Source organism: Bombus fervidus, chromosome 1 (genome assembly GCF_041682495.2).
Source record: "Bombus fervidus isolate BK054 chromosome 1, iyBomFerv1, whole genome shotgun sequence".
Taxonomy (NCBI): Eukaryota; Metazoa; Arthropoda; class Insecta; order Hymenoptera; family Apidae; genus Bombus; species Bombus fervidus.
Window position 1 is genome coordinate 24,101,175 of NC_091517.1, and position 14,699 is coordinate 24,115,873.

Sequence of the window (14,699 nt, forward strand, 5' to 3'; positions counted from 1 at the left end):
CCGAGGCATGAATCAACAAAGAGGAACGAGGAAAAAATTTCATCGCGACAAGCGTACCCTTCGAGTTTCGCAATCGGTTCAGCCGGTCGTCCCATCTATCCCAAGGAACAAACAACGCGCACCATTGTGTCTCTATCCTACTAAGCGTTCTTGTCGAACGCGTGCAAGGATATGTAGGTGGTTAACTGAGCGGTTGGCGGTGTATCAGGAGAGCAGACAGGTAGAAAGGGAGCGGAACAAAGCGGAACGAAGAAAGAGGTCTAAGCGAGCAAACAAGAAAGGAAGGAGAGATGGGTGCGAGAGAGGACGAGGGGCGGAACGAGGAAACGAAGAGAAAGAGAGAAAGAAAGAAGGATGGTGGGGTTGGTACGAGCGACTCAAGCACGTGGAGCCTACTCCGTGTGTCTCGTTCAGTAGTGCTCTCGGTTGCCTTCGAACGATTTCGCACCGGATGTCCATCGAGCTTGTTCGACGTATCCAGCGTAGCACCTTTGGTCAAACGTAAAAAAATCGATCAAAATCATCGAGAATGTGATCCGTTCGTCGTGACTGTTACTTGCACCAGACATCGTCAACCTAATCGAAGATCGAAGGCTGGTTTAGCGATGGCTTCCGTAACGAAAATTCTTCTGACGTGTGCTTTCTTTATTTTACCGATCGCCATCGCTTCGATCGAACACACGGCCAACGATCATCGCGACTTTACCAATCACAGACTCACCTGGCCGGTCTGGCCGTATCACGAGAAATTCGCACGATCTCGACACGAACACGACGATAGGAGTTTCCAACAACAGGGTACCGTCAACAATTGGATTCGCAACGATCTGTTCTCCGAAAGAAGCAGCTCGACAATCGCACCACTGCAAGCAACTGCGAGTGGGCTCAGACATCGCGTTGAGCAACACGTTTACGAGCAACGAACTTCGAAACCGGAGAAATTCAGCGCGGTCGCGGTTGCCGACTACACCGGCACCAGAGCCATCGCTTACGCCGGTTATCACAACAATCATCGTCACCAGCCGAGGGAAGTGGTCACACAGGGCTACCAGCATCACACGACCACTCCGGCTACTTATACCAGGCATCATCCTGGGTGAGTGAGGTCTTTGAAACTTTGCTTTTAGGCTTTTACGAGCTGTCTCGGTAGCTTCGTAGGTTTACAAAAATGGCTTCATTTGCCTAATACTTGTCACTGTCGGTTGATAATTACGTTGTATCGTACGTTACTTCGTATCGTTTCAACCGTAATCTTGCGTGAACTTTAACATCCATAGGAGCAAATATGGGTAAGGAAGATCGCAGGTTTGTTAAATAAAGACGAGTACAAGCCTAAATTCTTGAAATCTAAATTCCAGTTTAAAGTTAGAAGTACGATAAGGTACGAGGAGACGATGTTACTTGCGATTCTATAACAAATCCAAATTCTTTTTAAGAGATACATCGTTCGAATAAATTGTTCTTTATTTACTACAAAACTTAAATCTGTTTTATTATCGTGTCACAGGTACAAACATAAAGAGTCACTTCTTTGAGTCATATCTAAAATATAAATATCTTTTTTATGCAAACCGACTGTAAGAGTCTTTTTTATACATTGATACACAATTAAAACAGCGAACGCAAATATCATTGCAAGAGATTTACGATTGGAGTTTAATTATTTTGCACCGTTATTCAATCCATCGACGCTAATAACAAACGGTTCATTCGAGATATCTTTTCTTTATGTCGCAACGTAACGATGTTCCAGTGATTTATAAGATCAAAAGAATCTCGCATCCAATCTATACACCGATAACGCATCGAACGATCATTTTTCATTCGCCTACTCAATAAAGCAAATTAAAAATTGAAAATTACAAATCGAGCATTCGAACGTATCTGCGAGAACATCTTTACAATCGCAAGTGCCTTTGCTATTCTATATCTCTTCGTCATCCAGTTGGTCAACTTATCGAGATGTGTGTTGCATTCGCATTAAGAGTAAATTACGTTTCATTTATACCCATAAAAATTAGAAAACCGCTCTGTCCTCGCGCAACTAAGGTAATGTAACATGTACGTATTCGCGATTTACCGTTTCTCGAAGCGGCGAAACAAGTATTTTTCTGCGTTTCCTTCTGCTTCCGTGCTAAAACAGGATTAACTTGACGAATACGGATGTACATCGAAGTCAACATCGGCCGTACGCGAGGACAGCGAATACCAAACAGGACAGGAAGCACATTTCATCGAATTGCGCAATAAAACGTCTGGCGTACTCCATTGTGTCGGACGAAACTAAAGTTACGCGTAAACGGTGCGCTAAATTTCCCGGTAACGCCAACCGATCGAAGGAGATCAATTTTCTCGGCCGAACCACCCACTTTCTGCTTGGAGAGGCCGACTTCACCCACCTTTTCGGCATAAAACGGAACGTTTCGCGGTATATCGCCACCCTCGAGCCAGCGAACGTAGGTGTGTTGCGTCGCAAGCCGAGCCAACGAAGAGAATCGAAGCTAAATTCGAGCGGAAAACTTTACGATCTACCGGACAAAGCGCAACTCACGCGTTTAAATGAGTCGACGAGCGCGGTTAGCCGCGCGCGTCGTGGAATTACTTCGCAGAACGATAATTTATGGTGCCAGTCCATAATCTTTCTCAGAGTTTTAACGCACGACTGTTCTGGTCCGGACTTTCATTTCGATTTTTAATCGTTTGCGAATTCAATCAATCATTTGCCTTTTTTTTTTTTTTCTTTCGAACCGTGTAATTTTGTGTTGAGAATTGAAGATGGTGGAGAGGCGATAGATATAGCGTGGTAAGATAGAGTTATTCGAGTCAGCTAAGCTTCAACCTTAGAATAATAAACTTTGTCGCTTATCGTTATCGGTCATTGAAATAAACAACGAAAGAATGAGAAAATATCGTGTATTTTAGATTCATCGAAAAGAGACGCAAGAGGACAAAACGCTTATCTCGACCTAAATATCCTACTAGTTTATCTTACGCGGTACCTATACATATGTATTTTATCAATTTATAGTGGCTAAAAAGTATTAAAATTTGTTTGGCGAGGAAGAGGCAGCAGGAATTACTTTGACAAAGTTGCAACTGTTGCAAAGTTAAATGCCAGGTGTTTTATCTACAGTTTCCACCTTAAATATCTCCACCATGATTCACCCAGGAGATTATTTCTACGGTTGAAGGTTACACAGTTTTGAACGCTCTCGCGCGAGAGTGGGCGATTTTTTACTGTGCTTATCTGTTTGGTGGGAGCAACGGGATAACATTCGTTTCCTTGCTGAAAATATTGCCATAGCTCCTGGCAAATAAATAATTTCGCCAGCGTACGCTACACACGAATAAAATGCTCGGAGCCGTTCTAAAATATTCAATATACAAAGAACCGTGTTATTTTCGAGAAAAAGTCCAAGTTACCTTATCACTGTCACTGAAAAATAAATATGACGAAATATTATCCCGCGCCCGTGAAACCTGCTCGCAATTGTATAACAGTCGGCTGAAAAAGTGCCTCCGAAGTAAACTATGAATATTCGATAGAGCAGAAAATAGGACAAATATTTTTCGTACATGACAGATATAAGTATGCAGTGATACGAATGTGCGGAGATAACTTTACATGGGAAACTAGTATAACAGCCTGGTATAACGTATTAACAGAACGTTGGAGGCAAATAAGATGATTCCACTGACGATAACTATTTCCCCAAAATAAAATTGTTTTTCACGGATTATCTAAATTCGAACCAACCGCGTAAACTATAAAACTAGAAGCGCAAAGTTTATTCCAACACTTGGAAGTGAAAGTTTCAACAGTTACATGTTACACGTACGTTCGTGTACATTTCTATATTTTCGCTATCGTTGGCAATCACAAAATCAGCCGCAAAGATTTGAATCTCCCGCTAAAGGGATCGGTAATCTCATTGGGCGGGACGTTTAATTAATCGGCCGATTAATTATCTCGCGCGTAACGCGTTCCTATGTCACGTGCAATTATTAGGATTGTTGGTGCGCGACGACGGCGGTTCCCCTTTGGCCGGCCTTAAAGGTTTCCGCATGATAATATTGCTTTCGCGCCGCTTCGAGCGAAACCGAGGGACGCCAATTAAGTGGCGCGATTGCTCGTGCATAACAGCGACGATACAGGCCCGCGGTTTGCGACGATACTCGCCGGTGGGAAACGACCATCGACGATGGCGAACGTGAGACCTCTATCTCGTTGATGATAATCGACCGCAACGGGTCGCTACTCGCGAGTCTATGTTTTGCACAGAAATGGAAGAAAGATTTTGCCCTGAATGTCGATAGCCTGGCCATTAACATCATTAGCGTTGCGTCAATGGAACTACAACGTCGAGTTTTTATTAAATTAAAAGGTGGTTAATGGGGAAATGCACGCGTTGCAGCGGGTGATTTACTGGTCACGATCTCGATGGTTCTTTTTGAGGTCAGCGCGAAAGTGGTTTAGCGTACGCCTCGGTTTACGGGGAACTGGTGCAACTTCGTCGACCGAATTAGCGATCAAAGCGACATGGATGGATTTTTGTTGCGGGCGTGGCAAGGTGATTTGTTCGAGCTTTTAAAAATTTGAGATTCGAAATATCAGGACGCTGAAATATCGATGGAACGAAGTATAGAATGTTGATGGAGTAAGGTACTCGTTACGTTATGCTAGGCACGTGTTACACTATGTTAACATTTGCATAGGATGAAATTCCACCTATGACAGCCTCTAAGGGTTAAGGTACAGAGGAAAGTTCTGTGTATCTATCAGGTGCAAGTAAAATTTACGATATTTACTGAATATTGATTTGAGAGCTTAAAGAGGAAAGTGTAGTACTTGCAATGCTGGCGCAACGTTTCGTAAGAGGAAAGCAGTTCGTTCGATCCTTCGGTGTACCGAATATTTGATCGATAGAAAGTTTTAGGTGTAGCTTTTTGGCAAACATAGATTTTACGGTATTTGCTAAATATTGATGTGGTAATTTAAAGGGAAAGTCACGATATTTGAAATGTTATGAACAATGTTTTATACCGTCGAAATAGTTTGATATTGCTAAATATTTGATTATATAAAGTGATCGGATAAAATGTTAATAGGAAAGTTTCTCGATGAATAATTGATAATATTTTCGAAGTATTGATTTGTAAGATGGAATGGAGAAGGTGAGATTTTATGGTCGGAACGTGCTGTAACGAAGTCGGCTCTCTTCTGGAGAAACGATATATTCAAATTGCCACTTAAGGTGCAGTTGATTCTTGAAAGTGTTTGATGGGAATTAACCATATTAGGCAATATGTAATCGCAAACAGTTTTCTTAAGGATTAAATAAAGAAAATTGTGTACGTGCTGTGGCCTATTAAATAAATGAACAACGATATTCTGAAAAGTACAGGTTTTTAAAGAAAGTACAAGATACGGGTCTTACAATGCCAAGTACGTTATTGTGCTTAATAAAAGACTTGCTATCTTACATGTACAGAGAAATATTACAAGAAAAGAAATACAAGAAAGCTTTATAGCTTTATAGAAGTTCAGAAACCTACTTCCTATGTTCTATACTCGAACTATAAATTACCGTGACTTATATCGATTAAAATTATTTATAACAACGAGCGGTTTAATTTCACCGTGTTATATATACCATATTTATGAAGCTTCAACGCTTACTATCATTAAAGGTCACGATCTGGAAGTAAAAGATAAAGGCAACGTGAGAATGCAATCTACTTTTGAGGAACAAACTTACTAATTATTAAGACTGATTTTATGCAATTGATTTAAATTCTCTCTGATAAAAGTATCGCGATGACCATGTTACAACCTCGTAAGACGTTTGTCTCCAAAAAATGTTATACTCGAACGTATGCTCGCGAATCGCTACCGTCTCTCGGAGCATAATTTCGCAACACAACTCGGATCATCTCTCATCGTTTCAATGACTGAGGCGATGGGCCGCGGGCGTGTTCGCGATACATTTGGTTGCACGTGAACGCGGCCACTTTTGTCCGTGCGAAACAAAGCTCTCCTTGCACGCAAACTGAAAAAAACGGCGCGACTCATCGACGAGATCCCTCGTTATTATTTAACCTGAATGCGATAATTTAGCTCGTGCCTACTGCTCGCTCGTTCTTTCCTTTTATTCTATGCGCCGATCGAATTACCCAGATACAAGGCCGAACAGAGCAGTGAAACACTCGCAAACCTGTCGCACGAGGCCGACGAAAAGTCGTCTCATCGACACGAACTACGAATAACGCGTCTCGAACGATCGATCGGTCGGTCGTCATCGTCCGAAATTTTTTATCGCCATCGCGGCAATAATGACACTTAAAATGCGATCTAGACGGCGACGGTAGCCTGATCAAGAATACAGAAGCGGAATTCGAGGTCGGTTACATTGATCTGGCGACAAACTCGAGTCGATAGGCGCGCGCGGGGCTTCGACGTGTTTCAGCTACTGTTTTCATGGACTTGTGCAGCTACTGTTTTTGATTGGGTCGATGACGCTTCGATGGTAATGGAAATCACGGGATGAAGGATATAGAAAAAGAAAATGAACACCTTTTATATTAGCGAACAGCCAAGTATCTCGTCGACTCTAATCGTTTCAACGTCTCCTTGTCTTTTCTTCCTCTTTGTAGTCGCTTTAAATTAAGGAAGAGCTTGTAAATTTAGAAAAGAGCATATAAACTAACAAGCTGGAGATAGCGGGCCCAATAAAATATTCATCGATAAGAAACGAATGCAGCAAGTACCGAGGTTAATCGTTTATTCGAAATCGAATTTTCTTTTCAAAAGTGCATTGCCCTGTTGGATAATTGATTGGACGTTGGAGCAGTTTAAACAGACGAACGATATGCGTCAGAACATCCTGCTCGAATGGGTCTACTGATCCTTTATAAAACTATCGTTCGTCCCTTTGGTCATCTTACACGTGTGATCGATGGAGGTCGATAAGAAGAAGCACGAATAACGAATATACGTACAGTTCCAAGTATATCCCAGATAATAATCCTGCCATGTCACATCTTGGAACGCTTGGTGCGTAGTCGTTTACATTGTTTATTATCCATCGTCTGTTGCGTTGTCGTTGGTCTAAGGTTTAACAGATCGGTCGATTGACAAATGGACGGTGTCCGCGTGGAAATAGACGCAACTGTTACGTCCACGTTGTTGTCAAACGACAGGCACATTCGTTTTGTCGCTCGAATCGAGACCGTTCTTCTGCAACGCAATTACCATTTTCCGATACTGTACACCGTGACGAGAAAAAACACTGGACACGCTTTAAAAAGAATCTTCCGCAGCTTTATATGCTGTCGAGTCACTATCATTCTTGCAGACACGATAATACGGCTTCACGGTGTGTTATCATATGTCAAAGCAGAAAAGTTGATACCAGAAATTATTTGAAAATAATATTTGAGACGATGATAGATAAAATTTTCTAAAATTATGGAAAATAATTGTTGCAATTATAGATTGTTAGTAAATTATATAAAAATTTCTATTAATATAATAAAAATATCTTTTTTCTTCCATTATTTATAGTCTCATCGACCGCTTTCATGGGTTATTAGCAACGCACGAGAGTAGATAATTACGATTATAGAGAATTTAGAACGTTTTAGATAATTTACCTGTTCTTATATCGATTTATGATCTTTTGAATTGTCCTTTATAGCGGGTTTCATATTGCAACGTTGTCTACAAGGAGAATTTCTTGCATCGCAGGATCAGGTGTTCTAATCTTAAAGTGGCGTTGCATAATTCAAATACAATGTAGAAAAGACAACTTCTGATTCTGATTTACCGAAAGAATAAATCATAAACTACAAGACAGAAAAGACACTAGTAAAAACAGTTTGAAAGATAACTATTAATTAGGAAGTTATTACATTGACACAGAACTAAGAGGGACGTTAGAAACGCCGTAGTAGTACGTAGCATAGTAGTACGTAGCACACTAAACTCAGAACCATATCTAGCTCTATAAACATTGTAATAGCGCTTTAGAAGTAATATGCTACAAATGGGCTTAAACGGAAAAACCCACCTAACACCAGAGTACGACGTTAATGCTTGACTGCTTGCATTCGTCGCGTATATCCGCGCCTTTTGCAATTTCATAATCGTTACACCGCAATCGGCGCTGCCACATTCCCGTCGTAGATACTTTTCTAGCGAAGAGATTAATAGTTGGCATGGTTATTGAACCGCAGCTAAACAAACAAATGTGTGAGCCAAATAGAGTGGCTATTCACTTCGATACATATATGTATGTATCCGGCAAGCTGTTCATAATTTCGTACGTCGACATTTAATCGAAGTTTCAGCACCATGTAATAATGTTTCGCTGGCAATTTTTATCCCGATACATCCTCCACTGAAACACGTTTCTCGTGCATCTCAACGCGTCAAAAGAAAAGATCGTCGCATCGCAGACACGTCACGAATTTATTTTTCGCCTGACGTTTCATTAACTTTTACCACCGCTTCGGTTTCCCTGGCACGCGCCAATTCACAATCCGGTTAAGTATAGAGTCGATTAATTACCAAATATTCGGAACACTCCGAAACAGTAAAGCCGGTTAGTCCAGTTAACAAATGTGCTCGGCAAATCGCCAAATGGGACTATACAGCCTGGCTTTACCATCGTTTCAAACGGGAATCCGAGTCGTTTCTCGATGTATACTAGCAACACGAGCCAACAAGAAGAGAGAGATTCGAACGGATAAAAGTAAGGCAAGTTATTCGTTCGAAATTTGTAAATTACTGGAATCCCAAGAACGGTCTTCGTTGTGGTAAAGAACGTTAACTGGGAAAATATCAACGCGCTTACATTAAAACTAAAATAATCATGAAATATACCGTAAGTACTCTGTGTATCAAAGTCACGTAGTACCTTCCTTAACGCGCAATAGTTATTGAATACGATCGTTTGCCAGGGAACGATCGGAGAGAATAAATAGCGGTGAGACGATAATACTCCTTTATCTACTGAATTTCGCCACTATTTTCACTCGTTTTACGGCGCCATACAGCGAAATAAATTCTACGAGCCGGCGATTCACGAGGTGATAGTATCCGATTGCGTTCGCTTCCTTTCCTCGGCTGTTTTTCATCCTTATGTTTCGATGTTTGCTAAACACAGCCGTATGGGATTTACAGCGCAATTGTATCCAGCTTGGTTCCAATGCGATTCTCGTCGCTCGAGACGGAAGCTTCGAATCGAGTGATCTCCCGATCGAGAATTTTAGCCGAAGACTTATCTCATACAGTGTGTAAATTCTAATTTCAATTTGTTCTTCGTACTCCTTGTTAACGTTAATTAAATAAATTTTATAATAAAACGCTTATACCAAGTTCAACTTAGATCAGTTTGCAATTATTACAGGGGAAAAATAAAAATAAAATCGTTTGATTCACGAGCAAGCACGTGCCCGCTTACATGCTCGCCACTACGCTTTAATAAACGCTACACACCCTTAAATTCTTCGAATCTTTTCGTACATTACTCTGTGCATATGCATATCTTACGTAAAATTTTGCATATAAATTGCACGTTAGCTATAGTCAAATATGCAAAACCTTTAATTTAGAATAGCAAATTCGATAGAAAAGGAATTTCTGTCATACGTAGGAGCTAAAACACTTGCACGTGGCCATGCTTCGCACATAATTCATATTCAATTACCGCCCAGGTCTGGCTTGATGTTGGATCAGGAAAAAATACCAAGACGCGAACGTGCGTGAAAACCGTTCCTTCAGGTTTAAAAATGAAACGTCCCGGAGGTATTTTCTTTCTTACTTGACGGTTAGCGAGCCCAGCGAAATGTCAAATACCGCCCTCCTCCGCCGATTCAACTTCCAATCTGGAGGAAGTCGTCGAGCCGCGTGGCATTCTGCCCGAGAGCAACAACGTCTTCTTTTAGCACGGCCCATTTGAGAGGGAATTCGAATCAAGGTCAAAGTAAGCAGAGTACATTGTTCTTATCGATTCCGTGCTCCATATTTCATCGTATCGTATTTTGTACCGATGGAACGAAACTATCGTTATTCATAACTTTACGGGTGAATGCGTTTTTTACGACGTCCACGTGACAGTAAGTGAAATATTACGATAGTAAGTAGAGCTTTCGAGTATTAGACATTGTAATTAGTGTGTTAATTGATGCGTTAGAACGTCTTGAAACTTGTTGAAAATTGCCGAGCCATCAGACTATTAGAGTTTTAGAATGTAAGAACGCCTATTATTATTAGAGTATTAGAGACTTGAAACATCGATGGATCGAGGTATTCGTAGTGTTACAATGTCAGGATATTAAAATATTATCCTAATAGAATTTTGAGATATCAACATGTTGGAAGAACAAATTATCTAGATACTTTAGAGTAGGTATTAAGCATTAATTTGCCACAAAAGTCCTATGCAAAGCAGTACACGTTCATTAAAATCTTGAGATATTTCTTAAGACACCCTTTTGCCCGGAACAAAATACCCAATAAGGTATCAGGATTTAACGATGTTGTCTTTACATGTAACTTCGTGTGCTCAAGAGATGTCAACGATGTCCCTTGGCCTTTCTCCGAAAGAATTCGCAAATGATTCTGTCATTTCTCTTAATGGAACATCGCAAGACTCTTAAATGCCTTCAGGGAGGGTTTCGTGTCGCGACTCGCCGCAAAACAAGTAGAAGGAAGGAACAACGAACGCGAAATGACATTCCACGGACGCAAATAGAGCACGTCTTTTACACGTACGTTCTGTCGGGACCTCCTTTTACTTTCTTTTCGTTTCTGTTAGCGCGTACTGTACAGAGATAAACATAACAGCGTCGGCCGTTCAACCCGCACGACCTACGACGGGGTTCTGACCAGATTTTGATGTTACTCCGATTGTTTAACAATGGTTGAATCATTCAACTGACTCATATGGATAGTTCAATGCCATATAATATCGCGTGATTAAAGTTTTATTTCAAGAAACTTTCCAATATCCTTTTCAAGTTTCACTTGCGCTAACCTGATTCTAAAACCTCAATACGAATGCCGGATATTCTACTATAATTGAGATACACACTATTATACAAAAATATTGTAAATAAAAGCATTTTTCGATGAATCAAATTACGAAGTAACATATCGTTGTTATGCGAGTCAATAAAATTATGAAGAAATGTTTGCACAATCATTGAGATTAGGATTCAACGTCTGAATACCTTCACAAGCTATAATGAGCTCGCGAGCCTTAAAATTGACACGATAAAATAGTAATCGGTGGTTGGAAGAGTCCGTAAAAGATACGTTGCGTCGTGAACGGTGCACGTTCGCCGATCAAAGGGCAATCGCGAACGTACAATTTCGCGAGCGTGTTGGCATTTCGCATCGATTTCTTTGGTGATCGTAAGATCTACCGGAGATCAACGACAGCTGGCACATAAGAGAGGATACGAGCAAGGTGCATGCTGTATTACGGTGCGAAATGCATTAGAGGAAAATGAAGAACAATCGACGTTCACGGAATGATGGACGCAAAATCGTCGGTATTTCCGCTTCAATTTTAGCACGTCGATTACTTCAATCTGCAGAAACCACGACGAACAATCGTTCTTCTACGCGAGAACGGAATATTTCGAAAGGAAATATCACGACAAAATGTTTTTTTCAATTCGCATGAATTTGTTCTAATGACAAAAAATATTACGATATTTCATTTTAATATCTTACTGAGAAGAATAAAATACGGAAATGAAAGGAAATGAAATATATTCATGTTGTAAAGATCTCGCATGTGTTTAAACACAGTTTTCAACTACACCTTCTAATAAGAATACTCGCCAAATAAGCATAAATAGATCTTGCAATGTTATGCTAATACTTCTGGAAAGTTTTTACAATAATTACCCAGCGAGAGGTACAAACTTTTAACTCTAGAGAAATCATGTTGCTGCACGTAACAGGTATTACTCGCATAAATAGAGAATAAAGCGATAATTTAAAGATTGCATTAGTTCCTGATAAATACTTTCTTTTGAAATTGCCTAACTTATATCGTTTTAGCTACTCTATACGGATAGTATTACGCAACGTAACGCTATATCGAGGTATAAATAAATATATTCTTAAAAGAAATTACAAATTTTCAACTACGATTTAAAGCTGCAAATTCATCAACTGAGACGTAACTTCGTAACTTCGTAACCTCGTAAATATCCATAGGATATTTGGCAAATATTTGAAGAAACCACCCTTAAGCCTGCACTGCGTACTCGAAGCAATTTCTGTACCACACAAAGTGCATAACGGTGTCCAAATAAAACCATAAATGTATATTTGATTCTGTCGCATTCTTTCCGTTATTTTCAATCGATTTATACTGCGTATTCAACGAGGAAGATATAAAAGAATTATTATTGGTATGCATAATTCCTCGTGTAAATTGCATGCAAAAAATTTTCTTGGAAGATCAAACATCTTCTGCTCGATTATAACTGAAGCAAAATTGAAGAAAAAGAAATTCGGGGATTGCAACGAAATTAAACTAAAGTGTGGATTAGTTCATTAAGGACAAAGCAATACTTTATCGCAATATTACAAATACTCCAATTTCCTTAAATTTTATAAAATCGTAGAATCTAACTGGAAGATGTAGCGAGGAGAAATATATTAAGCGAATCCTTCGAATTCCTTTTTGTTGAATAAAATGTTATTAAATGTATGCGAATACAAAGGAACGCGTGGGTAAATGATAAGGTAGAAAATATATATTTTAAAAACTAAAGTGTAAATACAAATGGGAATATAATATGAGCTGAAAACCCTAAATCCAATGTCGCCTATCTACTGTTTATGGTTTGCCTTCGACACGGTCTTTTGTCTATACGCTGTCCAAACAAAGTTTGATGTAGAGATGTAGAGTTTTCTTAGAAGTGACGACCACTTCAACACTTTTCATAGCCACAATGTTGAAAAGAAAATCCGGTACAAATTGATTTAAGAAAATTATAGATGATGATTGCGTCAACGTAACGTTGGCCCTTAACGAGTTGAACCCTTATTCGATATAAGATATCGGCTCTAATTCAATCTTTAAAAAACCCTAATCTCCTCTGATATACTCTTAGACTTATACTCGGCCAAAAAGTCGAAAACTCATCAATAAGATATCATAGGGAAGGCAGTCCGTGTAAGGAGCCAAAGGATGCAGGTCCGATCGGGAAGAGTGATGGTCGGCGCTCCGCTTAAATCCATTAGCAGTGACTTTTTCCGCGCGTTGTTGTCCAGGGTGAAGAGGTCGCAGCCGCGGGCAGAAATTGTGGGTAGAGAAGGCGCGAGCAGCAGGTAGAGACGATCGTGTTCTTTGGCCCCTAGGGTGGTCGAACCGGATGGTTATATTCGACCGTAAATGGTGTTACGGATAAAAAAAGAAAGAAAAAAAGGAAGTGGCTTGGGCAGCTCGGTGGCGCGGCAAGAATTCGTGGCCCCGTAAGGTCGCCTCACCCGAGGATCTTCTTGAAAATTCCACGGGTCGGTTTATGGCCGACATAAATGGACTTATCGTTGCCAAGTGTTCGAACGATGCGGTATCGATCGCGCGGTACCGCGCTATTGCTCCGCGTTCCTGCGATTGCTTGAATAATTCATGGCGATTCCTTTTCTTTCCGTCTCGAATGGTTCGCGTTATTGCGGGGCCCCATTAAATGATAATTCCGCGGTGAGCCCGACGATTTGCGTCCGCCGTGTTCACGGAAATTGATAGCGCCGCGATCGCCTAACGGTGGCCTCTTATTTTACTTACACAAAAAGAATACCAGATGATGGAAGAAAGATACATTTTACATTGCGCTACGGTTCCGTTCGTCTGAACTACGATTGTTGCGATGAAATTTTAATTAATTTAACTCTTGCAAAATGTAACAAACTGAAAGCAAGCGCTGCTAGAACGTGTCGTAACGCGCGCTACTAACGAACGATAGAAACATTTACATTTCGTTTGATAACGGTCGAATAGTCATGAAAAATTGGCTGCCTTGTACAAGTCGGAGAAAATATATCACGGAATAAGACTATTCGTATTCTACGTGTGTATGACGGTTTCAGCGATATATCATTGTGGTACGTCGAAAGCATAAGACGATAATTCACGACGTAAGAAAACGTTGCATCACTCGACGCGTGCGTACACGGGTTTCACCGGCGATTAGTTAAAAGCACGATGTATCCATTACGTAATCTGCCATAGAAGAGAATGACTTGTTCAAAAAGTCGGTGTAAGCTTTTGAAAAATATTTGTATAGATTATTCGTGTTTATCGAGCTTACATTTTCCACTCGTTTATTTAAATCTGGCACCGACCTTGAATCATTCTATGAATTTCCCTGAATCCGATTAAAAAAAACAGATGTTAACACATCGAGTATGGGGCATACTTTATTACGCTTTCGTAACTTCGTAACTATAAACTTCGATATCGTCGGTTATTTACAGTGTCTTGTTCTCTTTTTTTTTTCTTTTTTTTTTTTTCGACAGAATGTTCAATTATTCGCAATGAATTTCGCATCGTAATGTTTAGTTTTTTGATATTTCCGTTTAGTAGCATCATTGGCAAATTTTCAATTTACATAATATCTTTATAGGATATTAACTCTTTGCGAATGCGATAAAATAACGAAAAATTCGGAAT

The 14,699-nt window shown here is 40.1% G+C and overlaps 1 protein-coding gene across 1 annotated transcript in view; it reads left to right on the forward strand.

Moving 5' to 3' along the window:
* Positions 1 to 391: 391 nt before the first annotated feature.
* Slow (epidermal growth factor-like protein slowdown) overlaps positions 392 to 14,699 on the forward strand; it is a 31,656-nt gene continuing 17,348 nt past the window's right edge. The window contains exon 1 of the mRNA XM_071999795.1: positions 392 to 1,096. Within this exon, the coding sequence (XP_071855896.1) occupies positions 606 to 1,096 (491 nt within the window). The 5' untranslated portion in view covers positions 392 to 605. The remainder of the gene's footprint in view (positions 1,097 to 14,699) is intronic.